We start from the raw sequence: 27827 nt of genomic DNA, 5'->3' as shown, positions 1-27827 counted from the left end.
TTTGTATTTATCATTTAGTGTGCGCCAAGGAAATGGTGGCTTGAAGAGAAATACTTGTGGCTCATCATCCCCATGGAGTAAAAGAATCGCCAACTCTTTAAGCACGTAATCATTGTCAGGTTTTTTAAAGCCCTGCATAGCTACCACGTACTCCATCATATTGAAGACTGCAAATATTTTTCCATTTCATAGACATGATTAAACAAGTTTTCTTACGTCGCCACTGATAGGACTGTACTCTACGATACGATCATGTAGAATAAGACAGTAAGCAGATACATTTTCCGGGAAATACTCTCGTGCTTCAAACTCCAAGCGTACGTAACTGGCGCGCTTTTCAAAGCTTCATTTTGCTTAGAACAGTAAATTACAATGATATGTCTATCTGATGCAGTCATGTAAGGCACAAGCCACTCAATCTGAGTCAATGTAAGCTTATACTTTTCAAAATTTTGATTGTTAGCTATTTGTGCAACGGCGCTAACATCATCTCTTGATCTTGTTAGAATTACTTCATGTTTTGTATTAATCACAACTTTGCGACAGTCCTCAGCAAAACCAAATATCATACTCAAAGGTATTGACACTTAAAAATAAGAATGATCATTGATAATAGATTTGTTCTTTTTAATGTCAATCCAACCAGCATTTTCAAGCATGAAACTCTGACTGGAAGAGAAAGATATCCATCCTTTCAGTAAAGTTGTTAATCCAACATTTTTACACTTGTCGATTTCTATACCATTTAGTTCATATCGTATTTCTTCAAACATATGGCAGATGGCGTTGTTAACTAGAGTTTTTCTTAACAAAGCACTATCTTCTTCATTTGTTATACGTCCAGCAATACGTAGAGAACTTGGAGAAGGTAAAAGACATAAATCTTAATGTTAAATCAAGATTCGAATCTCATCACTGTTATGAAATGCTGATGCAATGTAGGGTCGATGTGCATGAATCTCGTAGTGCGCAACTGACTCATCATAAACGACACCTGACTTAATGCTGAGAATCTCTTCCATCTCGGTGTTTTTTTGTTTGCAGATAGCAAAAGAAAGCACAAGTTATTAGCCACCAGGAGTTCTTACTTTCAGGCCTAAGTTTTTTAAGAACTGCACGTTTTGACGTGTTAACGCTTTGGGCATTTGTTGACAACTGATCCGTCTCATCTATTTTGGTTTAGTTTTATAGCTTCGTCTAATTTTGGTGGCTCGTGAATGACGAATTGTTCTTCCCTCGTTAATTTATTTTCATAGCCTCGTCCAACTTTACTTTTGTTGTTGTTGTTGTTGTTGTTGTTGTACACTATGCCTATTTTTAGTTAAGTTGTTTCAAGTGTAGCCGTATATTTATAACTTCACCACAAAAATTAATCAAGTTACCATCCTGATCAATAAGGCACACATGAAGATGATCTATTATTTTCACAGCAACGGGTAAATAAATTATTTGCGATGGAACTTCGACAATCTTGTATCCTAGTGGTTCGGCTGGAAAAAATTCGTGGATGGTATGAACTTTTTCTCCGTTTATATAGGGTCCAGTAGTGATATTGCACTTAACTCTCAATGTATTAACCTTGAGAATAGCAACAGGTGAATCTGAGTTATGAGAAGTGGTATCTCTAAGAACTCTCTCATAAAGCCTAAAAGACGGTCTATAGAATCTTTTGGTCTGAAATCCATAGTATGACTACACGTTATCACGCTGCGTATTATTGTTTGATTTGATGCTAATAGGTATATCGTTAGGTTGTAGTACATCGATCAGAAATGACTTAATATCTTGAATTTCGTAGCTGCCGGTTGGAAAAACAACCACTCGATCGCCTACGTTAAATTTATTATTACCTTCATCAATATTTGGAATTGAATTAAAAGTTGGAAGTTCTACTAGACCAAGAACGTAGTTATGTGCTGATGACAACTTGATAGGTGGAAAGTATTGCGCTTCGAGAATAGATGATGTTTCTGATAAACATAATGTCAATGATTCTCCCATGGCGGTTTTTCAATGACTAATGTTACTTGAGTATTGAGAAACGTTTATATAGGCGGACGATAGAGTTTTTTACAAAGAAAGATTAAGCAAAGATGACCGCAATTGTATGTACCAAAATCTTGGTACCTCTGATAATTATATTTGACATTATTAACACCATGATATAGCATTAAATCAATTGGTGGCTGCAGGTCACCAAAACTGTCGAAATACGTCACGTTATTGCCTTATTTTCTATAGCCAACCCAGTGAGTACCAAGACCATCTTTATCATCGAAATTGACAATTCAGTCATATCTCCCGATAAGGCACTACCCAACTCCATAATAACATTCGACGACATTGCCTGTGAAAAACAAGATAATGTGAAAGCGTTTCTCTGCATAGGACGTCACAAAAGTATTGATTGCTTTTATCTTTGTCAATTATATGCTCAAGTTCCAAAGCATTTGGTCAGAGATAATTTAAATCTCTTGGTGATATTTCGACAAGATGATATGAATTTAAAGCACATCTATAATGATCATGTTAATAGCGACATGATGTATAATAAATTCAAAAAATTATGTGTAAACTGTTGGGGAGTTCCAAAACATGGGTTTATTGAAATAGATAAGGAAAGAGATGTGAATGATGGTAGATACAGAAGAGATTTTGACGCTTTTGCTATAAATATTAATTATGGTCATTAAGTGTGTATTAGTCTATTGTTAATCATCGAGCGGACAACATGGATGCTTTTTGTGAAGAAAAACACATTCTTCGTCAAGTTGAAAAAGCAAGAGAAGCTGCTAGACGTAGGCATCGATTATTAAAGTCAGGCCAAGAAAACTTTAAAAAACAGAAAAGGGAGACTTTCAAGCCTATTACTGATCCACTTGATAATATCATCTATGACAAAAAGAAGGGAAAAAACCTTTCACCGAGCTTTGAAATTCCACCTGGAGAGCCTTTCAAGCCTTTTAAGCCAAAAATTAAAAATATCGACACATCAACATTCCAGTCAGCAAATAGTAATAGTAATGATGAAGATGATACTTCTTCGTTGGATGATACTATCAAAAACTATGATACCATTGTTGAAAAAAGTGATGATGATGATTTAGCGCATGACATCGATGAAAATTTATCCATGAACCCATACGTACAAATTCTTGATAGAAATGAGCCAGAATTGGATCGAATGTATGAGATGAGAAAAGAAAGAGACGGACGACATATAATTGGTGATTCACCCATATATTTCAAAAAAAGTCAAATTCACATGAAAGATCTAAGATACCCAATGACTGATGAATTAATGGAGTTACTCATAAAAAAACATCCTGATAAAAAGCACATGACACCACATAATTTAGCTCATTATAAACAAATCTTCAAAACTTCAAGTGCACATAAAAGAAAATTTGACAAAAATGAGACGATTCGCGCATACAACAGTAACAAATTTAATAATGTAATTGCCCCTTTATTTAAACTCACACAAGTAAAGAAGAAAGGTGGTGGATCCATACCTTCGTTCAAAATTGCTAAGCTCAACACGTAAATGGACTACGTTCATTGGGACGACCCTAATGAACTGGGCAATCGACTTGGATTACTAGTGGCAGAAAAGTCAGCTGGTAATCTTAGTCATCTAAATAAAATAAATTCAATCGTTGAGGAGCTTCGTGACGCTAATATTATATATTAAGCTTGGTTATCAATTTGATTTCAGTATCAAAATGAACATCGACGTATTCGGACGTTGATCAGCTAAGTCGAAAAGTGGTAGTCGAGAACCTCGAGGATTGGGATATAAGCTCACCACAGACGGTCAATTTGATTTGGAAAATAAAAGATTGTGCAATGTTGCATCAGCTGTTCAACCTTACGATACTGTAAATCTCACTACTTTACAGAAAGAAAAAAGTTTCATTTTAGATGAACAAGAGAGAACAAGTCTACTATTAAGCAATTTGAGTGATGTATTCTCAGAAACAGTACTAAATTTGCAGCGTGAAATACACACAGTCAAGGAGACTGTGGCGCAAATATCTAATACAACTCGAGAAGACATTTAGGAGAGATGAAAAAAGTAGTGAAAGAACTTTATAAATCTGCCAGACGTAACTATCTCCATCGAGAGTTTGATTTTCAGTTTGAGTTTGGCTTGGATGAAACATGGCAAGCTGATCTTGTGAAGATGATACCTTATGCTCGAGAAAATGAAAGTTATAAATATAAGCTTACAGTCATTGATGTATTTCCAAAGTTTGCATGGGCTGTGCCTGTAAAGAATAAAATTGGTCAAGATGTGACTGCAGCTATGAAGTAGATATTAATAGAGGGGAGAGTTCCAACTAATTTACAAACGGATTGTGGTAAAAAGTTTTACAATGCAAATTTTCAAAGTCTCATGCAAAAGTACAAATTAATTTGTACTCTACTTATAGCAATTTCAAAGCATCCATATGTAAGCAATTTAATGGTACACTGAAGCATGCCATGTGGAGAAAATTCAGTTTACAAGGTCGCTATAAGTGGATTGATATTTTACCTAAGATATTGGTGGACTACAATGATAGGAAGTACCGAACGATAGCTATGTAACCTAAGGGTGTTTCAGCTGCTAATTCAAATAATGTTATTAAAAATTTCATATCTAAAAAAACATTAAAAAGGAAAAAAACTAAATTCAAGTTGGGTGATAAAGTACGAGTGAGCAATATCAAGCAAATGTGTAAAAAAGGATATACACCAAACTGGTCTACTGAAATTTTCACAATAGCACGAGTAGCTCCTACTTACCATTTAAAAGACTGTTAAGAGCAACCAATCTCTGGAATTTTTCTATGAACAGGAACTCCAGAAAACCAAATACCTAGATACTTATCTTGTCGAAAAAATTATAAGTCGTCGAAAAAATTGCGTTCTTGTTAAATGGTTGGGTTTCAACAATATTCATTATAGTTGGATTGATAGAAAAGATTTATTACGTGTTTTTCCAAAACTTGATGTTAATATAAAAAAATTTGCAGAGAGTTAAAATTATTATTGCTAATTGAATCAAAAGTAAATAAATTAGTTACACAAATTTACATTGAACATGTTTTCTATTTTACACTAAAATTATTAAATAATTATGTATATGAAAATACAACTTTACTTTCCTTAACACACATAAATAATTTCATTTTATTTGTATCTCCTTGCAATATCATTAAATAATTTTCATCTTCTAGTACCGCATCTACAATAATTTTTGGAAGAAACATTTGGAATTCATCGTTCAATTCGGCAACAATCTTCATTCCATACTGCGTATTGACTTTCTTCTGTTTTGAGAGCATGAAAATGCGATCATTTTCCACTTCTCTCAGTTTTTTGGAGGGGAGATATTGACCACTAGCAATACGATCCAATTTATCAGGATTCATCTGTTACACAAAACAAAATATTTAAAAGCTTGTGTTAAATAAAAAAAATTCATTGATAGCGTATTAACTGAGCAGCTTAAAGCATTTAAGGAATTATCAGTGCATGCATTGATTTAACAAAAAAGATACATTGAATTTTTACTAACCTTTAGTTAATTGAGGCTTTTTATTCAAGATGGTGTCACAACCTTCAAAGTTAGATGAGTGTGCAATCCTACTAGAACGCACTGTCTTGTCTGTAAAATTTTCAATGTTAATTCTTTTGGGGTTGTCGACAGATTAAGCTCAGTCAGCTGTTGAAGCTCCTCATATATGGCTCTCCCCCCTTTGTTTGACAGAAATTTGACTTGTTGATTGGTAGGTTTCCCTCCAGGTTCGCTCCTCTGATAGGTAGCTTCTTCTTCATTGATAAGTCTTGGAATGATGCTATAGTGGCCCCAGGGTAGGGTATCTGTTGGACCATACTATAGATAACGCTTATCGTCATACGCACTCAAGGCTATTTTATTTTCTTTTTCTGAGTAGAGTTGATGATGACGTGATCGGATACTTATCTGCTCTTGAGATAGGCTTATATTTTTACACAGACATTTTATATAATCATCAAAAGTGATTGTAGCCTGTACCACATTGTTTTTTACACCTTTTGCTTTTTTTAATGGCTTTCGATTTTTAATGTTAAATGGATTGTTTTCAGCATAATCCCATGTATCGAATTCTTTAAGATTATCACTCATGACTTTATACATATTGGTGTTAGTTACTTCATATTCAAAAGACTATCAGTATTAGTATGGAGTAGTTTAGATTGATCCCCTACATAATTTTTCATAAAGTCATAGTGAAATCTATAAACGTGTATTTTTGATAAGTCTAAGACCATTTAATAAATCCAAAGTATATAGGTTTTTTGAAGCAGATTTCAGTACGTAACAACTGTTTTGCAACAAGCTGATTGTCAAAGATATCACAACTATGAAAGTTCGGTCTAGAAATAAGTGCTTCTGTACCATATCGTCCTTCTCACTTATTAACGAGTTTTACATCAACATAATTTCGCTCATTTTCCATTGTCTTTCCATAAACTGCGTTGTTAAACACTTTGAACAACATCTTCTCGAATTCGTTTTTCGCATTTTGGCATTTAGAACTATTCAAGTCTATATACTCCTTTAACCATGTACTCTGTTTAAATTCCAATACTCGATAAATTTTTTTCAAGTAGAGACCATGCTTTAATGCTTGTTTAAGTGCTCGATAATGTATGACGTAGCGGTTTTTGTCGTATAAAGTTGTCATTAATTTTTTATGTTTGGATCCTACAGGTGTTTTATGTTTAGCGCAAAATAGTAAGTCCTTATGTGCATTGTGTAGCGTTTCTGGATACTCAAAATCTACTTCAAGAATGTAACAAATTTCAGCATCATCTTTCACGTTCGTGATACACACCGGATTCATATTTTGTGTCCATTTAAAACTACTATAATAATGGTTGAGTCATAGCCCACCTATTTAAATTATTGATGTCATAATACATAAGATATTTCTCATCTTCGTTAGGTTGATAACCTTCATTCATACACTGGTTATTAGCTTTGGCATAACGATTGCTACATTGACTAATGCCTCCTCATATACCACGTTAAACAACCATAAGCATCTCAATATCTGTAAATAATTCCAATTGAATCTGAAAAAATGTCTTAATTTATAAGATTCATCGATAAAAAATGTATGTATTTAAAAGCACAATCACTACCTTTGTATATTTTAACATTGCATCCCAGGTTAACCTAGGTGGAGTATGATAATGAGCTGGGTCCAATTCATATGCTTTAAGACAATTGTTTCGAAAATTTTTAAACACTTCAGCAAGGAGCAAAACTTCTGTCTTCAAGTATAAATCGGAATATTGTTCGATTGTCTTAATATTAAATGTGTTCCATACATTTATGTCATGTTTGTACTCTTGATCAGGAATATGAGCTTCGTATAAACTGCTATAAAAATCATTTTTTGAGGGAAGACTGTTTTCTTGGAGCTTTTCAAATGAAAAAACATAATCGTAAGGAAATACACCTTTCCTCTTACGAATTCGATTTGCTCCACACTGTATTTATCATCGTTCATGAATATTCTTTCTAACATTTCAAAATTATCTAGATATGATGATTTATCGAAGGAAAAACCCATGGATTTAAAGGAGTCGATAAAACGAAGATTTATGTTGGTCCCTTCAACATACTTAGGGAAAGACATGTATTTTTCTTTTGTTCGTGGGAGAAGTTGCACCTGGCCTGGAAAGCTCATTGAAATTTCTTTTATAAACAAATGTGAATCATAGCCACTTAAGTTATGAAAGATTATAGATATTTTTCTTGAGTCTTTGTAATTAAGGTTACACTTTTTGTGTGCAGGACCTCGATATCTGAAATATATTTTATACATAATAAATTGTCTACATAATACAAATAGTACCATAAAGTAATATTTCGTTGTTTGATATTTACTTTACAGTAAAGTCACAATGGTCTCGAACCTTCTCTGCTTTTGATCTAAAAGACTCATTACAAATATGACACAGCAAAGCATTACTAAATTCATCTTGTTCTTGAGTTGTCAAATTTATCATTTTGTATGGATTATCGTATAAGTACTGTAATTGAAATGCTAAAGCTGCAAACTCTTTACAAACCACATAGCAGGTGCTTCATCTTCTTTACAATTATGTCTGTAACTCTTGTACTGTGATTTACGATTATCATAACTACACTTAATAAAAAATCCAATGCTGAATGCCTTGTGCTCTTGAAAAACATGATCACGCTTAACAGGTTGTAACAAACATCCAAAGTCTGCGTATACTACATATGTTACATGATTTTTATAGGTAAACTTTTCAAATTCAAGTATGTTTTTATAATCATTGTTTTTAGGAAGTGTAATTTTACATTTATTTATACTCTTACAATCAGTTTCATGTGCTAGTAATTTTTGGCGCTGTCCAAAAATGATGAAGTCAACGATCACATATGAATGATGCACATTTTTTAGAGAATGTTCTGTGTACCAAGCAAGAAAGATTTTTTATCAATATGTAGAGAAATTTGTTGGATACATATACATTATTTTCTTGATATTGTTCTGTTTCTTTATTTTTATTAAACTCAAAGCTTTCAACCAACAAAAGATTCACATGTTTATCATTTTCTGAGAAGTTACTTGACAAGGGAAAACATCATATGCATTTCTTTTTTTTTTTTTTTTTTTTCAAAAAATATAAATGTATTAAAACATCACTCTGTCTTTCAAATTTCTTAATTGTCTTTGGATGTACTGGAAATTCAATATCATTAAAATTCAATTCACTTTCATACTGAGTGCAGTTGGAGATACGATACGCATGATTCTGTACTGGATGCAACGCTAATAGAATAGCCCATTTAAAGCATTGATTATCATTATTCATCACATTTATGCAAGCCTCTTTATTTTTAAATATAATTTGGCAATTCAATGTAAGAATTTCCTCTCATAAGATTAAGTTAATTAATGTTTATGACTAAATTCAGTATAGAACGTAATGACCAACCAGATTCTTTGTCTTGAAAATCTTCCATATATTTTTTAATTGGTTGTTGTGCATACATCATAAACCATTCATACAAGAAAAACAGCTTGTAACTTTGCATTCAAATATTTAATATCAACAATGTCATTTTCATCTTTCACTTTCACACACTCAGCAGCGAGAACTGTATTCACTGTTAACGCTTGATGTTCGTCCAGAATTTTTTCATTCACTTAACAAATTGTTGTCGAGCGTCTTCCATAAATGTGAGGAGATCTAAATGTTAGCGATTCACGATTAAAGCAGTATGTATTCGATTTTCGGAAGCACTATTATTAACCTCCCAATCCACTGATGCATCTTTAAAGGATGTTGTGGCTATAGTATCTGGCGTCGCTATTGAGATTCCTACTCCTTGTGTTACTTTATGGTAATCACTTTTTAATAGCTGAGAGTGTTCAAAGAAATCAGGTTCACTATCAAATAATTTGACCACCTCTATTAGTTCTAATCGATCGTAAAGTCGTTGCATCAGAGTTTTAATCAGAGCAACAGCAGCTTGAAATTTCTGTTTATTTGATATTATTAAATCTTGACGTTTGCAAAAAATGTCAGCATTTTGAAGAACTGTGTAGCAATAACCTAACATTTTATTTGTGTATATAATATCGCTCTCACTTGTTATAACTTCTTGATATGATTTAAAGATGCTTATTGCCTCATTTTTAAAATACTGAGCAGAAAACATGATTTACTTTTTTAGTAGACAAGTTTAATTCTCTTCGATAATTTTCAAGAAACTGAACGGTTCATGCTAGGACTCGGGTTTTATATTTACGCATATCAGACCAGTGAGTTGGCAAACTCAGCAGAGGGCGTAAAAAAGAGAGTCCAGTCAATGGGAGTTATCATAGTACATCTATATACATGCAAAATATATATATATATATATGCCATCTACTGCTTATGTCTACTATCCTATACTATACATGGTAAATTCTCATTGGCTGAAGGCTCTTCTTTTTTGCACCCTCTAAGCTAAGCTTGCCAGCTCCACAAGACATAAAAAGTGTTAGTCATGACATCAATAGTATTAATAGTGGGGAGGGTGTATAGTGCTTATTTTTAAATGTACCGTTCTCCACTGTTCCTATAGCACTGTATTCTACGTCGCAATTGCTTATATACACTTGCAAATGAATGATTTTAGTCAGTAACGTGATGGCTGCCATCAATGACATGTTACCTTATGTGAACTCCTTGAATCTGCATATGTTGCCAAAGAAAGTTCTTCTTAAATACTTTGGCGATCAAATAGATACTATATATAAAGCTCTAAGTGAAAACTTAAAAAACGACTCTGATATTAAAGAACACTTACGTTGTTATGATCATTATAATACAGGAAGTGATTAAATTGATGGTCCTGCACCAATGAAAAGAGATTGTTTAATGTGTAATCTGAAAACGACTGCAGGTACTAGTGACAAAAGAAAATTTATAGTCGATGTTCAAGGTTACCAAATGAACTAAAATAACTTCATTTTCAAATAGGTAGCCAAACCGGACATGAAGACCGACGCAAAAACATTAGTATTTCTTTTTAAACCTCCTTATACATGGATATTTTTATCTAAGACAAACATGCACCAAGTATCATGGTTGGAAACTAACTTTCATGAAATACTTTGAGATCGGGAAAAATATCTTATGATAAAGTGCAGCATACAATACAATCAGTCATCAATATGAGTGATGAGGTATATGTTAAGGGATTAGAAAAAACTAAGTGGTTTGCTAGAATTCTGCCTAAATGGTAAGTTTTCAAGTTTAAGACTGGCAAACAAAATCATTAAACTAATGAAATTGGTTTTCAGCTTAATTCATAATCTCGAAAATTTTGGGTGCCTAGCGCTAAACACTTTGTATCATGGATCAATATTTTGTGCTAATCATAAAGCATGCAACTATATGCTGGCCCAGTGCGCCTTATGTAATACTTATGCATTAAAAAAATGGATACAAAATTCAAAATGAGGTAACAAAAAAGTCAAGATTGACATTTCAGATAAATATTATGGATAATGGATAAACGTTATTCATTCTAATAAATTGCTTACTATTTTAATTGTAGTGCATTTTTAGTTTGAATAAAAAAGTATTTAGTTTATAGCAAAAATATTGTCTCTTTTTCATTGAACTTACCAATAAAACATTTTTTTTTTTTTAGTTTGGTTTACAAAATTTAAATCATATGGTTAATCATAACAATGTAATTAAATTATTTTGACTAAGAACATAATTAAGGTAGTTATTAAGCATTTCTACCCTAATAAAGTATTAATACCAACTTGAGGGTCCCAATGGTCTTAAGTTTTATTTATTTTAAATAATAACAAAGTATGCATGAGTAATTAGTAAAAGTAAATATCTTCTCGACAAAATACTTTTTAAATATTTCTTTATTAATAAAATTACGATCAAACATGTAAAATATGTATTTTTATATATTTAAAATAATTTTGACAAAAAGAGTAATTAGAATAGTTTTTAAAACATAACTGAAAGGATTTATTGAAATATTTCAATAATTACTTTGATAACCATGTATAATGATGATAATGATGACGACGTTGATTACTATTATTGCGATCCACTTATTCGAATATTTGAATGCAGAGACTGCATATCCACTTCTTCAAACCATTAAAATAACACCACTTTCGTCCTTTCTTTCCTTTCTTTTTATTTTGATTATAATATTTGAGCTGACACAACGAACATTTATTCTTGCGCGAGGTTTCTTTTTTTTTACATGTCCAATCATCATTGGTTTCATTATCGTTTGTAATAAAAATAACCGTGTACTTTCTTCATCTTTCGAAAAACTAAAACTGAAACTAAAACTGAAGTGTACAAGATATTCAATCATTATATTTTTTAATATCATAAAGATTACTTTACTCGTGACTTTATTCTTGGTACATGTTTTGAGGATATATGAGAGCTACTCAATGTAGAGATTTACTTTTTGTATGTATCGGTTATTGGGTCGGTTACCTTTACCACGAAGAAAGTATTGTATTGTTCGAGTATCTCAATATTAGAGCTCCTGTTGACTCATTGTGGCTCGATATTTTCTCTAGTGGTGTCAGAAGTGAATAGAGCATTATATCTCAGCTCATCCATATAATATGCATTGTGGAGTAAGACACATCGAGTCGAGCACGTTTGTTCTTTCATCTCTTTCGAGTAACATAAGAACACGTGCTATGGACATCTTTCGTCAACGATAGTGTGTATAAATTGGCAAGTGAGTGAATCAAGTCCACACTGGCAGGATCAAGAGTAAGATATTACATTACACTTGATATCTGTTTTTGTGGCTCGATATTTTCTTCAGCAGAGTCATACGTAAATAGAGTCTTATTTTGCAGCTCATTCATATATGCATTGTGGAACAAGACGCATCGAGTCGAGCACGATCTGGCGCTAGTAGGTATGCCTGACTAGCTCCGTATGGGGATACGAGGCCAGAGTGGATCCGGCGCTAGTACGTATGCCTGACCGGCTCCCGAGAGGGATACGAGGCCAGAGTGGCTCTGTAACGTAGGGGGATACGAGGCCAGAGTGGCTCCGTATCCGTAGGGGGATACAAGGCCAGATGGTCCCATATCCCCCTAGCTATACTACTAGGATCTAAAAAAAGTCAAGCAGATTCTTAGAAATAGCCACGCATTTGGGGACGTAGAGTGTGCCTTTATTTTTTTTTAAGAGTATAAAAATACATCTGTGTACACTTTAAAATATTTTCAGAAACAGTGGGAACGGAATACATACACCAATATCACGAGAATCGGCATTTACAATGCTGTTAACAAGCAGACATGCATGTATCTAACACGCGACAAAAAAAATTTTTTTGAGGGAAACAGAGAATTCTTAAGGGTTAGACATACATAGTACAACAAAAATATACACATATAAATACTAAATTAATATTGTCCTGAACGATATACTTTAAATGTAAAGAAAGAGCCACACTCGTAACTTTCCGTAATAACCAATTAAGTCTTGGTACGAGATTGTACTAGGATAAGCTTTTTTGGAGCATGTTTAAGCAATTATACCACTTAGGCGTTTGTATAAACGCTTAACAATAAAACAAAACAAAACAAGTAAATAAAAATAAAATAGAAAATGGTAGAACTTTCTTCGTTTTTCTTTTCTCTTTTCTTTAACCAATTTAGGGGCTTAAGAGCCTAAAATAAATGGGAGTGAGAACAGAAAAAAAGGATTACTATTTTATGTTTTAGGGCTAGAACCGCACGGGTAGGGCAACAGTTGGAAGAAATAGAGAAAATAAAGAGAAACCCTCAGATCTTAGTAGAAAATCTGGGTTCAGTTTAATCAGTCGTGTCAACATGGAAAGTTAGACTATGTATTGAAGTAGTATGTTGTCCATACGTATAATATAAATCTTCTCTAAAGGATACTATGTCGCATATGTTTATTGGCAGCGTCTGGCCCCGTATGTGTCTGCCCGTCTGGGTCCAGGGGGGATATTAAAGTATTAGTGCACGCTCACTCGCACGAACGCACTCACGCAGCGAAGTTGACAGACTGAGTGTGCATGCGTGAGACCACCAAAAGAAGCAACTCACTGTTTTCTGCGTCGGTAGTATTAGCACCTAATAAATATTATCATCGTTGCAAGTAACGACTAACGATGCCGTCGAGAGTGACGTGTTGTCAGTAAACACAACGTTAAAGCAGGGATTCTTTCTCGCTGTGTATTGCCTGGTTGTTACCTTGGTTTGATCAGATAGAGTACGTATCGCTAACGTTTAATAAGTAATTCCAAATCTGATAACCATAGCCAGTATATGATGAACCTGGAATGACTGGGATCAGAAGGACCTTCAGATGATTCGTAATTTTTATGTCAGTACCTATGTTATCAAGATTAAAGAAAAAAATGGATTCAAAATATTGATAATCAGCTGAACAATTCTAAAAAAGATTTGACAACTGAAGTCCATTATTAAAAATGATGCAGCATCCTCATGATTTGGTTAAGCAACAGAGTAGTCTGCATCAAAAAGCTGTGTTAATTAAACTTTTTTTCTTAGTATAACAATACCAACTACTTAAGTGTTTGTTACTATAAATTTTATTTCCTTTTTTAAAAATGAATTTCAGATATTTCTTGTTTAAGAGTTTCTAGAAGTTGTAACATGTAAGAATTAAGTTTTAACAAGAATACAAAAAAAAGTTTATTTATTTTACGTTAGAGATTTATGTAGAGAAAAATGACAGATCCGGTTGCTCTGCACTGATTGGCTCCACCATATTCCGGCCTCGTGTGGCAGTAACACTAAAAGTTATACATATCATATTTACATATGCGACTCATATTTATATGTATCACATCATCTGCCATTCTCCTCTTTCACCCTCTCTAGCACCAAACAGCCGCTACAACCACTGCCACCGCCATCATCTGGTATGCGATAACAGTACATCACTACGAATTTTCTTCAACATGCGAGCAATTTAGACGATATATCGGTGTTCCCGTAGAAACTTCAAAATAAAGTCACCTATGTCTTAGTTTAGGATGTCAGCTACCTACATTCCAAATTTAATAGTAATTGATCCATCCGTTTAACCGTGAAAAAAATGCAAACATACACACTCACACACAAACACTCACCTTGATAATATTGACAGGCCGTAGGATTGTATTTAATTTCTTACTTTAAAATATTATGTATTTTATTAAACTGTTAATACAAATAAGCTCTTTTGTACAAATTTTATCATCGAAATTAAATTTCTAGGTTGATTTTGGTGATTTTGTTTCATGTAATTAATGCAGATTCCGCTAAATCATTTTGTGATTGTTTCTTTTCGTAATAACTTAGATGTATCATTAATTATAAAAAAATTTCATTTACCTAAACAGCTCAAGTGTCAATAGATTTTACTGAAACTGAATGATTTTGAAAGACTCAGTTAGTTTTTATGCTATCCCAACAGTGCCAGCTCCAGCTTCTCTATTTTAGTAATCTTTCTAGTATTTTCAATAGCTCCTTGGTGTGACAGATTTGGCGTAGCGTGCCTGAGACTAATAGGTGTGGCTGGACTTCGTTCTAATAATGAGGCAGGTGTATTAGTACTGGCAACAGAGGTAATTGTATTAGCTACATGCAGAGACTTATGCTCACTTTTTCATCAAGGTCTGAAAATGTGGGATCTAGCTCTTAGTGCTGCCATTTACGCCTACAATCTTATAGCCTACAAATGGAATACGACAGATTCTTTACAGAAATTTGCCCCTAAAACTAAGATAGACGTAGCTCAAATCAAAGGATTGCGTTGAATAGGGTTTGTAAATACCCAAAGGAATATGGGACTAAAATTTAGCCCACGAAGTATTTAGTCTAGTAAGTTGTCAACACACCGACTTGCTATGTCGCTCTTTAACTAGAATATAAAAAATTTTATGGAAAATTGATTTTGAAAGACATGTGTAGAAAAGGAAAGACAGAAAGCTAAGAGAACAGCATGAAAGATATAAAACTAAAAGTGAAAACGATGAAAAAAGAAGAAAGTGTCTCCTCAAGAAAATGTAAAGGGACCTACACGTATAGACGATAGTAAATAAACTAACAGTGAATACTAATGGTGGCAAATCAAACACCGTTGACCTAAGATGGGTGTTCAAAAAAAAAAAAATAAATAAAGAAGAAAACACCAAATTAAGTACAAGATCGATTATTGTGGTTTTAAAGATAGAAACAAGGTCAACTTTCACCCTTTTTTATTTTTCATCTCCTTAGCAGCTTTTACAAATATCCTGCAATACACGAACCATGTTTTTTCGTGAAAAATTATTTTTACGAAATGTAAAAAACTCTGTTATCTTCTAACAGCCCCGTTGAAGTATTTCTTTCACTTGGTTCTTCTTTACAAAGGATTGCTATAAAATATTTGTCCTTCTTCAAAATAACATTATAACTGATCAGGTTTATTATCCCGTGGTACAGTTTTAAAAAATTTTTTTTTAAAGATATGGTGGTCAACAAACGGTAGAACTTCGGCTCTAAACTGGTATAAGCGAAGAACACGGAGAAAACAGCTGTAGTGCTATTAAGTAAATCAGCCACGTTAAGGAGTGTGTAGAAGAATAGTAATTTAGTATCCTCATGACAGCATAGTTGAATTAGTTTTTCGGACCAGAAAATTCTGATATAGTACTATTCTGACATATGACTATTCAAGTATAAATGTCAGCAAAAGCCCCCAAAAATGACAAAAATGGCCAAAATATGTTTTTCACGTCTCGAAGAAAACTGAAGGATCGTACATTAGAAAGTCTTGCATAAAAAAGATGTTAAATTTTAAGACAAACAAAATGAGCCGCAATCGGTTCAGATCGGTTCAGCCATTTTTTCGCAAATCGCAAAAAACTGCCATTTTTAGCCATTTTTTTTTAAACCTAATGATTCGAGTTCTATAAAATATTAAGAGCTAAAATTTGATCACCAGCCACATATTATAGCCCTCAACATACACACAATATTTCAGCTTACTCGGATCCAATGCTTTTCGCGAACCACAGTAAAAACTGAAAAAAGATCCTTTCGAAAAATAGCCATAAAAAACTTGTTAGCCAACATAGGTACATTTTTCAAATGTATTTCGCTTCGTCTATATTTATTTTAAAACCACCTAAAACGCCATTTATTTTAACTATTCTATTTATGTTGGCTAACAACTTTTTTATGGCTATTTTTCGAGAGGACCTTTTTTTGGTTTTTGCTGCGGTTCGTGAAAAGTTTGAAACTGAGTAAGCTAATATTTTGCGTGTACGTTAAGAACTATAATATCTGACTCGTGACTAAATTTCAGCTTTAAATATTGTATAGATAGCGACTTATAAGGTTCGAAAAAAATGGCTAAAAATGGCAGTTAGTCAATGCGTGTAGCTTGCGCTTCAACCCTCAGTAGCTCATCATTCTAAGCCAAGCCCTTAGCAATAGTCACGTCACAACCGCGAGTCAGTACACACATGCAGGGCTAAGATTGGATCCTAGATATGTGGTGTTGTCTTTCCTAATTCTGTAGAACTTTCTACGGAATTAAGTGTAGTAACGGCCGGGTAACACACGAGCCTCTCTACACAGATTCAGTGCACCGCTTACTACATATTTGTAGAAGATGATGTCACGCGCCATCATGTGTTTCGCACATCAATTACTCATCGGTAACTCTAGTGCCAAACAGTTATTTTGATGACAAAACTACTACTACTAAAAGTCTTTCTTGAAAATCCAAGCTTCACCAAACTCTTTCTAGCTCCTTCTAGCTAAGTCCCAACTAACAGTCGAACTTCCAAAATGCGTGTCTGACACACACATACACGCACAGTACATAGGCATTTGCATTTCAAAATTGTGTGGGTAATTAGTTTAGATGTTTTCAAAAATAATCGTTAAGTAAACTGTACTTATTTCATAAAGCAATGTTTGTTTGAATACAGTTTATGTTTTGTTACGAAATAAATAATTTGTCATAATTTGCACATCTGTATTAATGTATTTTATGTTTTAAATATTTAAACTTAACAGTTTTTCATAAATTTTAGCGATGAAGAGATTCATATATATAAAATTGTGACTGTATTGTTAACAATTTTCGATGTATTTAAAAAAAATCAGAACATCAACAATTTTGTGTACTTAAAATATTACTTCAACTGCTGTAAAGGTCCGCTGTAACACTCAGTGTGTTTAAAAGTACTGTATCTTTACATTTTGCTTACTGATAATTGGGTTGTCAGACTTTTACACATTAAGTACGCAAAAGATGTAATTTTTTACTGACATATAGTAATTAATAACATGAATTATTATTAATAATATGAATGAGATTCTTACCTCTAAGAATTTGATAAAGAAAAACCTTTATATGATCAGAACTGAGATGCTGTGGACTAACAATAATTTTATGAAGATCACTCTGAAGAAGCTCTGTTATAACATATCTGAATTAAAAATGTAAGAAAAATATAAAAATTGTTCACTTGTATTCTACTTCAGGATTATGCATGACATGATACTTTGCTGTGGTAATATAAGAAAAAAAAGTTTTATCGTTTACATGACGCAAAATATACATTTTCTAGAAAATTTTAACATGAGCTTCTTGGGTTGCTATTTACGTTATGCAATTTTAATTATAAAATACATCTAAAATATCGACGCCCCGGATAAAGACTATACCCTCCTCCGAAGCCTTAACTAAAACTATGCCTTTTTCCTAAGTTCGGACGAAAACTTTGCCTTTTACTCTAGTCTGAACAAAAATTGTGCCCTTTGGGAATTACAGACGAAGCCTATGCCCTTTTTCGGAGTTTGGACGAAAATAATGCCCTTTTGTTTCGTCCGGACGAAAACTATGCTCTTTTAAGTCCTTGCATGAAGACTATGCCTTTTTCCAGAGTTCGGACGAAAACTGTGTTGTTTTGTCTAGTCCAGACGAAAACTATGCTTTTTTTCTAGTCCGAGTGAAGATTATTCTATTTTCTGCGAGTCTGGACGAAGATGTTGACCTTTTCTTGAGCCCGGATGAAGTGAAATTCATTTAGGCTCACTTTACACTTGTGTTTGTAATTAGATGTAGAAATTATATTTTAAAAAAGATTATTCTCTTTTTTTTCCAACACTTATTCAAACTCAAAATACTAAAGCCGCTGCTAAGTAATAGACTGCTAGGAATAACGATTACGTGTTATTTTTTTACAAAGGCATCCGTAAATACTTGGACACAAGTCTCATGAAACCTTAATATTATATGTGGAATCGTTTTCAGGAGCTTCATATTCGTGCGCTTCTTTCAGCGTACGAGTGTCTGTTAGCCTCCAAAAGCATGAATCAGTAAAACTGGAGGGTTTTTTTTTGTTTTAGGGAAAGTACAACACAAGAGGGGCCAGTCAGTAATACTTGGACGTTTTTTAACTTAGTTTTCATCCAGACGTGGGTATAGTTTTAGGCCAGACTCGGAAAAAAGGGCATAGTCTTCGCTCGGACTAAAAAAAATCATAGTCTTCCTGTGGGACCAAAAAAAGGCATAGTTTTCGTCTAGACTAGAAAAAAGGGCATAGTTTTTGTGCAGACTTAGGGAAAAGGTATAGGATTCGCCAGGATCCGGAAAAAAGGGTATAGTCTTCGTCTGAACTATAAAAAAGGGCATATTATTTGCCCAAGACGTCGAAAGGGCATAATTTTCGTCCAGGGCAAATCAGAGCATAGACTTCGTCCAGAGCGTCAAATATGATCGTAACAAAAGTTTTGAAGCTGTAAGCACTCTGTAGCATTAATATTAGCGGTTTTAGGCACAACTGATACTCAGGAGTGAGTTTATGCCTAATTAATGCAGTTTTTGTTGAATTGGGCAGAAATTTCACTAAGAGCTTCGTCTTTTATATCTTGCGAAATGGTCAAAAATCGGCAATTTTTTCTATTTTTGAAAAAAATGGCACTCATTTTAAACAGTGAACTATTTACATGTATATATATATATAAGTATAGGTACTTTCAGTGGAAAAAAACAACAGATTTTTAGCTATAACTTTCTTACATAACATTTTTGACGTTTTCTGTAGAAAACAAAGTTATACACATGATTAAAATACACTTTTTTTGTACTTGACATTTTCTTTTAACATATAACCCAAACGTTCTAGAAGCCAAAAAATGCTTAAAAATCGAAAAAACAGTTTTTTTCTATCTTACTTAGTTGTTTTACATTTTGGATGATAAAATTAGATGTTTAAGTTGTGAATCTCATTGAAAAACTCTTTTTTGTACTCAAAATTTTACCTAGGATATAATCTATACGTTTTATAAGCCAAAAAAGGCTTGCAAAATAAATAAAAAGTCGTTTTTCCTTATTTAACTTTCTTGTTTTGCATTTTATATCCTATAAAAAATTAAACGTAAAAATTTATGATACCGTCGAAATACAAGTTTTTTGTCCGTTATCGTAAAATATTTCAAGATATTCGATGCCAAAGTTCGCTTAACGTAACATAACTGTTATGAAGCCGTGCTTCGAAAGGTCTGTACATATACGTTTGAGCCAAAGCTATGGGCGATAATTATTGTGTTCTAAGGCTTTCTTCTCTTCGTCTCGTAAGATGTATAAATTTTGTACCAACCCTGCACTGAAAGGTTCCGACATCGACACAGTGTGGTTTTGCGCAGTTTTTTCATAATTTAAGACACTTCTTATGTCAAAAATAATCGATATTTTATGAGTCAGTATCACTTTTTATCAACTTCATCTAGTAAGAAATCGATGATCAGAATGGTATATCTATATTATGCAACATCAATATATTCTAAGCACAGGTTGTTATAGCCGTTGTGATATTTTTGAATTTCCGGGTTTCCAAGAGAAAACTCTCATCGATCCAATTGATAATCAATTTCTCTGCTTGCACACCCTCCATGATAAGACTGCGGAAAAACAGTTAGCTTCTGAACGTGAATAAGAATACACGTGGCCATGAGGCTGATAAAAAAGGAAAAGAAAATCAGCTCGCGAACGATACTTCACCACGCTCGTTACTTTTCGCTTAAACTCTTCTACAAGTTGCTCCCGCCGTCTTTGAATGCGCATCAATGTAGTTCAGGACAATAATTCAATAAACACAGTGCGTTAAATTGTCGTATATCTGTGTGTCACCTCACCAACTCCTATTTCTAGTGTTGCTCGACCCAGCGAGTGTAAGCATACTTTAATCAACGCTCAATTCATCAGCACGAACATTTGGTCCTTCGAGCCGAATTCTGAGCACACCGCAACGCTATCTAGCCATTTGATTTAATTACGTTAATAAGGCCTAATCAAGCAGCCATATTTCCGAAAATGGATTAGAGGGAAGACAACCGCGACGGCAACGTGGAGAAGGCGAGTGCTAGTCCAAGTAACGCTGCCACGCTTATTAAGTGAAACACCATACAGCTCTGCACCAGAAAAGACAACAATATCCAGCGTCAGACTTTTCAGCGAAGTGCGCCCTGACCACGATTTCAGACCAAGAGGGCTCCCAAGAGGACGTCGAGCAAGAGACAACCAGCTGTGCAGCAGCCACTGGTAGCACGTGACTGCTGGCTACCACCATCGTGACACACAGGTATCTTTACGTACCATCCGACCCTTGAGCTACTTGCTAGGGGGGTTGAAGCTCGTTTTTAATGAGGATGATATCGTTCAGCTGAAGGTTGGGGCACTCCTTACACCACTTATTCCGCTGTTGTAGCTGGACTTGGAATCCCACGCTATATCGAGCCCAGAAAGTATCTCTCAACACTTGCACGCGCTTTCACTTAAAGTTGAGGTGTCCCGAGTCGACATGCTCCTCGGTATCAGGGGGTAGCAAGTAAGGCTGCACCGGTGAGAAAGTGGCCCACGTTGGAGCTGATCGAGCTGATCGGACGAAAGTTGAAGCAAGCCTCAACCTGCATCCTGGGCGTGCTCAATTCCTGTAAGTCATCAGCTGTTCACCTAGTATGCGGTTCAAGTGAACTTTGAACGATTGGACGACTACCTCCCACAAACCACCAAAATGAGGTGCGCTTGGAGGTATACAATGACATTCAACGCCTTTTAAAGCGACTGCGGCAGTGACTTTTCGACACAAGGCGGAGTCCTGACGGAGTATACGGCGAAGCTTGGAGTCTGCTCCTCGAAAAGTGGTACCGCTGTCACTGTAGAGCGCACGATGGAATTCTCGTCGTGCCGTGAAACGCCGAAAAGCAGCAAGGAACGTGAGTGAGGAATAGTCAGAGACTGCTTTTATGTGCACAGCCCGGGTGGAGAGGTACACAAAGATGGCTAGATAGCTTTTCAAAGCCCTTCTGCCCCGACCGAAAGTGGCCTTGTACCAAAAGGTACCGGCGTAATCCACCCCGACGTTAGTGCAGGCGCAACTGAACTCACGGGGTGGGCAAAGAGCCCATCACTTGACTCATGGTACTGGCCCTATGCCTTGCGCACGTGACAAATTGGCGCACGACACGTTGAAGCAAAATCTGCCTGTTAAGGAAGCTGAACGTGACCAAGAGCAAGGTTGCTGGGTGCTTGGCTGGCAAGATTATCAGGTGTTTCTTCACCTTCGCAAGGTCTGAGTTCTGTAGCGATCCTCCTATTCAAATTACATACTTGACGATCATGAACGGATTTAATAGGCGAAGGCGACTGGAGGGGCTGACGGGCGGGTTGGACAGCAGTGACTCGTACTCTTGCAGGAATTTTAGCTGCTAAGTTAAGAGCCACAGATATGTGCGTTCAGCGGAAATTTTAGCGGCCGTGAGCTAGGGCAAAGGTCGCCATTCTGGATTAGTTGACATTGCCTTGAATCGATGAATATGGGCTAAAATCCAGACAGTCTTTTTAAGTGATGGATGAGAGGAGAGCCACTGCTGACAAAAAGTTGCGTCTTCCGCGATGGCAAGGAAAGTATCTCTTACGTGGGCCTCCAAGTCCGTGCTGGGTTTCTGCTCGGAAGAGTAAGCCAGTGCGACTGCGGCTGTGTCAGCCACAAAGGTCCATGCCACCAAATCTCGAGATCACGAAGTTGAGCGACAGATTAGCCCAGGAGGCACTGTCGGCCAGGTTTTGGCTGGTCAGCTCATGACGAAAGGTGGCTGAAAACGAGAGGGTGTGGATACCACTGACCCGATTAGCTGTAAACATCTTCCATCGGGCTGGATGTCCACGGAGCCAAGCAACCACAACTTGAGAGTTCGTCGAGCAGGGGGTCTCAGTCACATCCAGGACAACTTCCGCAAGTACAAATTTCAGAAGTAGGGCTATACGCAAGACCAAGAGTTATCTTGGTCTTGTCTTGGTCTTATCTTGGTTTTCAAAACAAGAGTCAAGACAAGAGTCGAAAAAAAATGTCGAGACAAGACCAAAAGACTGGAGACCAAGAATCTTGTTTTGACACCATACTTAATCTTATAACTATAAAATAGTATATTTATTTCTAGTAATTTAATTTATTTTAATGCAAACCAGTTAAAGTAAAAAACCACATAAAATCATTGAAGTTTAATGAACATGAATAAGAAATAATGAATTAGGATGAAACTGGTGTGATTCAATATATACAAACAAAATAATATTCATAGTAAAATATTTAAATCGATTCCACGAATATCTTTCGCTATTCACGTTTAATCCACGAGTTAAAGCACAGCAAACTGCAAAAGGTTTGACACCTTAAGGTGGTTCTTTCATGAAATGATTATGAACGGAATAGTATGAAATCTTACTAAGCATTTTTTACTCAAGTTGTAGCCTAGCTATTTATTTATTGAACATAATTAAGTAAAAAACTGACACAATAAAGCTTATGCAATCCTAAACATACTGCGATCATGAATATGTGTTCACAGACTTAATTAAAAAATATTTTTAAAAACACAGGCATACATTTTCGTTTCTTTTGTTGAAAGCATAGGCAAGCATCCACTGCTGGTATTTTGAGGTTAACGGCAAATTTGAGATAATCATTCTTACGAACTTTTATATTGTATATTATGATCTAGAATTTTGAATCAGTACTTAATTTGCCTCAATAAACAATATTAACAAATAATCTTTTAAAAATTAAGCAGCATTATTAAATACCAACTCGACAGTTACACCTTTGACTCGGGAGTCATGAAAGGAACACCTTAACGAGGTTCTCCTGTTAGTTATTATAAGTGATGCTTCCAAAAATATGCGTTTATGTACAACTGTTGACGAGAGTATACTGAAAATATCACGCGTCATTCTTTCAAAAGATGAACATAATTTTTTATGGTCCCACCACCAATTTACTACACTGATTTCCGCCGTAGCTCTTAGTGCTTCATAATAGCTTTAGAGCTCATTTTGCCAGGATCAGTCACTTGTTCGAGTATTTGATAAAGTATTGCTAAAATTCAAAAACTCCTCTTCAATGTCAACGGCATTACTTTCTTTACTCGAAAAGTCCACAAAATTTAATTCACAATATTAAGATTTAAACAGAACGTCGAATTTTTCTTCACTTGTTTGTTTTAGATTTTTTCCCCAATCAATCGCATCAAATTCTTCTACTCTATGACTTGGATCTCGGATCAAAGATAGACAGTAGATCTAGTCCCCCCACATCCCTCATTACAAAATTAGAATTTTTCTTAGATACCCGTTATTTTCATGTTTGTCTACACCTTTTCTTAACTGATCAGTAACTTTAATGTGTTTTTGCTGTTTTATTAGTTTATATTTCAATAACAATAGTTTTAATTATAAACAAAAAATTTTTGAACAAGGTAGTTTATGAAGTGGATAGTCTTAGTAGTATATTAAATTATATTACGTTTAAATCTTTCTATGGTGTATAAATATTTTGGTGGATATGTCTACACCTCCTCACACCCTTTCCTAAAAACGTCTTGTTTTACTGTTTTTAGAGGCCCACTATAAAATGAGGGAAGAAATCCAATTTAATGTTAGGTTGATTTTTTTTGTATATTGTAGAACACACTACTTCATTTTACCGTAACTACACCTTCATTTTGATTGTCCCCTGACATTATGAGGACAAAAGTGGAATTATGCGGACGTCCGCATAATTTTACCATGTTATTGAAGTATATGTTAGAAGAACGTGAAGTCCGCATGAGTCACTATTTATAAACATATATATACACTTGTGAGGCTCCGCCCCCCCTGCGCTCCACGCACCAACCTCCCTTTTTATTGTGTTATAAATGTAATTTTTTCAAAGTAACGTTTGTATTAATATTTTTTAAAGCCTTAAAAAATAATAAAATTAATTGTTAGTATGAAAATAATATGTTAAAGTATATTGTACAGAATTCGGAAGACTATGGAATTTTTCGAAAATACTCGGGAATAAATTTTCTACGCTGGGGAATGATTACTGGTCTGCTTTTAAGGAAATATAAAGAACAAGCTGCTAATTTCAAATAAAAGTGGTAAAGTTTATATAGACAGAGAGATGTGCCCTTGACTTTTTGTTGGTAAGCTTTATTATTTCTTCTAGTGGCTCCCTTTTTAAATGAGCTGTCTATCCTGTATGTGTCAATAGACATTTCTAAGCTCTTATAACTATACATGCCCCCTGCGCGCTCTGCGCACCAACCCCCGTAATTGCAAATTAGGTTTACAAAGTATGGAAAAAAATCCGAATCATTTTAATTGTTACTTAAAATTTATGTATGTGACAAATGTATACTGATGATAATGAATGACATGAATTTTTAACAATCACTTTTTATTTTCCCTGACTAATAACAGCTATTTCTATGGAATTAGTAGAACACGATTTTCAAAACGATATAATTTTTGAAGAAGCATGTAACGTTATACTGCCTTTTCAACTACGAAAATTTTTCGCATAGTTTATTATGTCTGAAAATTTTTTTGGTAATATTATTTGGAACAAATACAAAAAATTTTTCATTAAAGATTGTAAAGATTATCAAATTAAAGCTCTTTTACATCTAAAAACGAAATTTTTGATTCTGAAAATATGTCTTGTAAAGATTTCAGTTCACCAGAACCAACAGAAACGATAAAAAAAAAATATTGATACTGACAATGATGAAAGAATATTTTGTAAACATGAATTTCATGAAATGTTTTCACAACTTAGTCATGATCAACGTCGAATTTTTCAAGAAATAATAAAATTTAAAAAAAAAATTTTTTAATCGATGGTCCTGGTGGATCTGGAAAAACTTTTCTATACAAAACTTTAATTTATTATTTCATATCAATTGAAAAAAAATCTTACAATGGCTTAGACAGGTATTGCTTCTATTTTGCTCCCAAAGGGAATGACCACTTACAGAACTTTCAGACTTCCTTTAGACTTAAGCCCTATAGAAAGTGCATTCTTCCAGTTTGAGCCAGATAAACAAAAATTACGTAATGTCGAAGTAATGATAAGACTTTAAAAGATTTATCTAGTAGTAATAAACCTTTTGGAAATAAAATAATAATTTTAGGTGGAGACTTTCGTCAAATTCTTCGAGTAGTAAAAAACGGAAGCAAAATTACTATTGTCTAAGAAACCACAAAATTTTTCAGTTTTTGTCCTTTGTTTTATATTTGTTGTTTAAGAAAAAATATACGTTCGATTGATAAAAAATTTTCTTTATTGCTACTGGTTATAGAAAAAGGCAAAATTAAAAGTTTTAGAATTCCACAGACATGAAAAACAAATGATATATGTTCTAAAATTTTTAATAATGATGATCATTCTTCTATAATTAAAGCTATATTGACATCTCATAATGAATCCACACATTTTTTTAACCAAAAAAATTTTAAATAATATGGTGGGAACATTAGTAACGTATTATAGTATTGATAAAGAAACTCACAAAGGAGTAGATAATTCAGACGATAATATTTACATCAATTTCCCTACAGAATATTTAAATAGTATTAAAGAAGGTCTTCCTCTAGACAAATTGAATTTAAAAATTAACGCTGTTGTTATGTTAATACGAAACTTAAACATATCTGAAGGACATTTGGATGGTACAAGATTACGAATTACAAAATTATTCAAATACAACATCGAACCTAAAATAATCACTGGTGAAAAAAAAGGAAATAAAGTCTTTATTCCAAGAATAACACTAAATACAAACAATTCTTCTTCGCCACCATTTATATTGTACAGAAAACAATTTCCATTTACCTTAGCTTTTTCTATGACTATCAATAAATCTCAAGGTCAAAGTTTTGATGCCTTAGGATTATACTTTAGAAAACCATTATTTTATCATGGGCAATTATATGTTGCATTGTCTAGATGTAGAAACCCAAAAAAAATGTTATCCCAATTGAATCAGAAAACAAATTTGAAATTAAAAATATTGTTTGAAATGAAATTTTAGAGTAACAAAAAAACTATTGTTTAGTTCATTACTATTTTTGTACTTTATTGCAAATTTTATCTTTCATCAAAAAAGCAAATTTCAGTACCGTCTAGTACCCAGATTTATGTAATCATAAACAATCCGTTTTTTGTAATATGTTTTCAGATACACCATCATGGATGCATAATTTTATAAGTGTGACAAATGTAACTCAAAATTTTCAAATCAAGAGTGTCTATCATCGCATGAAAAAATTCACAAAAAAAAATTTTTTGTATGTGATCTGTGTAGCATTAAAATATTAGACAAGAAAAACTGTTTGCGTCACACAAAGGAATGCCAAAACAATGAAAAAATTTTGAAGTGTATTAAATGCGAAAAAAGTTTCAAAAAAAATTATCACTTACAGAGACATTTAAAAAGGCATGAAAAAAAACGTTCAAAAAAATATTTGTCAAAATTGTGGAAAAGGTTATGTAAGAGCAGAGCACCTAAAAAGACATTTTAGAGTATGTAATCAAAATAAACATCGTAAGTAAGATAATTGTAAAAAAATTTTCTGTTATGGTCAAATAAAATTATATGTAAAAATTAGACCACTTGTAACAGTTAATATATAAGGCTTTACGAATATATTTACATTATATATGGGGAAGCTGGGGGGGAGTCGGGAGGGGAGCTAGGGGGGAGCGGGGGGAGCTAGCAAAAAATTAGGATTACTTGAAAAATGCAAGAAAATGAAAGAATAACTATCTTATTTGGGAAGGAGCTGGGGGGAGCGGGGGAGGGAGGTGGGGGGTAGCGGAGGAGAGCAAAACTTCGCTCTAACTCTTACGACTATATAATATACGAAGATATTCCCTTAAGACA

General features: G+C 34.0%; 1 protein-coding gene across 1 annotated transcript in view; it reads right to left on the bottom strand.

Annotated features, from left to right (window-relative positions):
* nmo (serine/threonine-protein kinase nemo) overlaps positions 1 to 27827 on the bottom strand; it is a 497113-nt gene that overhangs the window by 341515 nt on the left and 127771 nt on the right. Inside the window, exon 4 of the mRNA XM_023391687.2 lies at positions 17937 to 18043. Within this exon, the coding sequence (XP_023247455.1) occupies positions 17937 to 18043 (107 nt within the window). The remainder of the gene's footprint in view (positions 1 to 17936; positions 18044 to 27827) is intronic.

Source organism: Copidosoma floridanum, unplaced genomic scaffold, assembly GCF_036245765.1.
Source record: "Copidosoma floridanum isolate Cflo_tuat_1 unplaced genomic scaffold, Cflo_Japanese_pri ptg000028l, whole genome shotgun sequence".
NCBI classification, from domain to species: Eukaryota; Metazoa; Arthropoda; class Insecta; order Hymenoptera; family Encyrtidae; genus Copidosoma; species Copidosoma floridanum.
The sequence above is the reverse complement of the archived record's forward strand: the minus strand, read 5'-3'. Positions and strand labels throughout refer to the sequence as shown.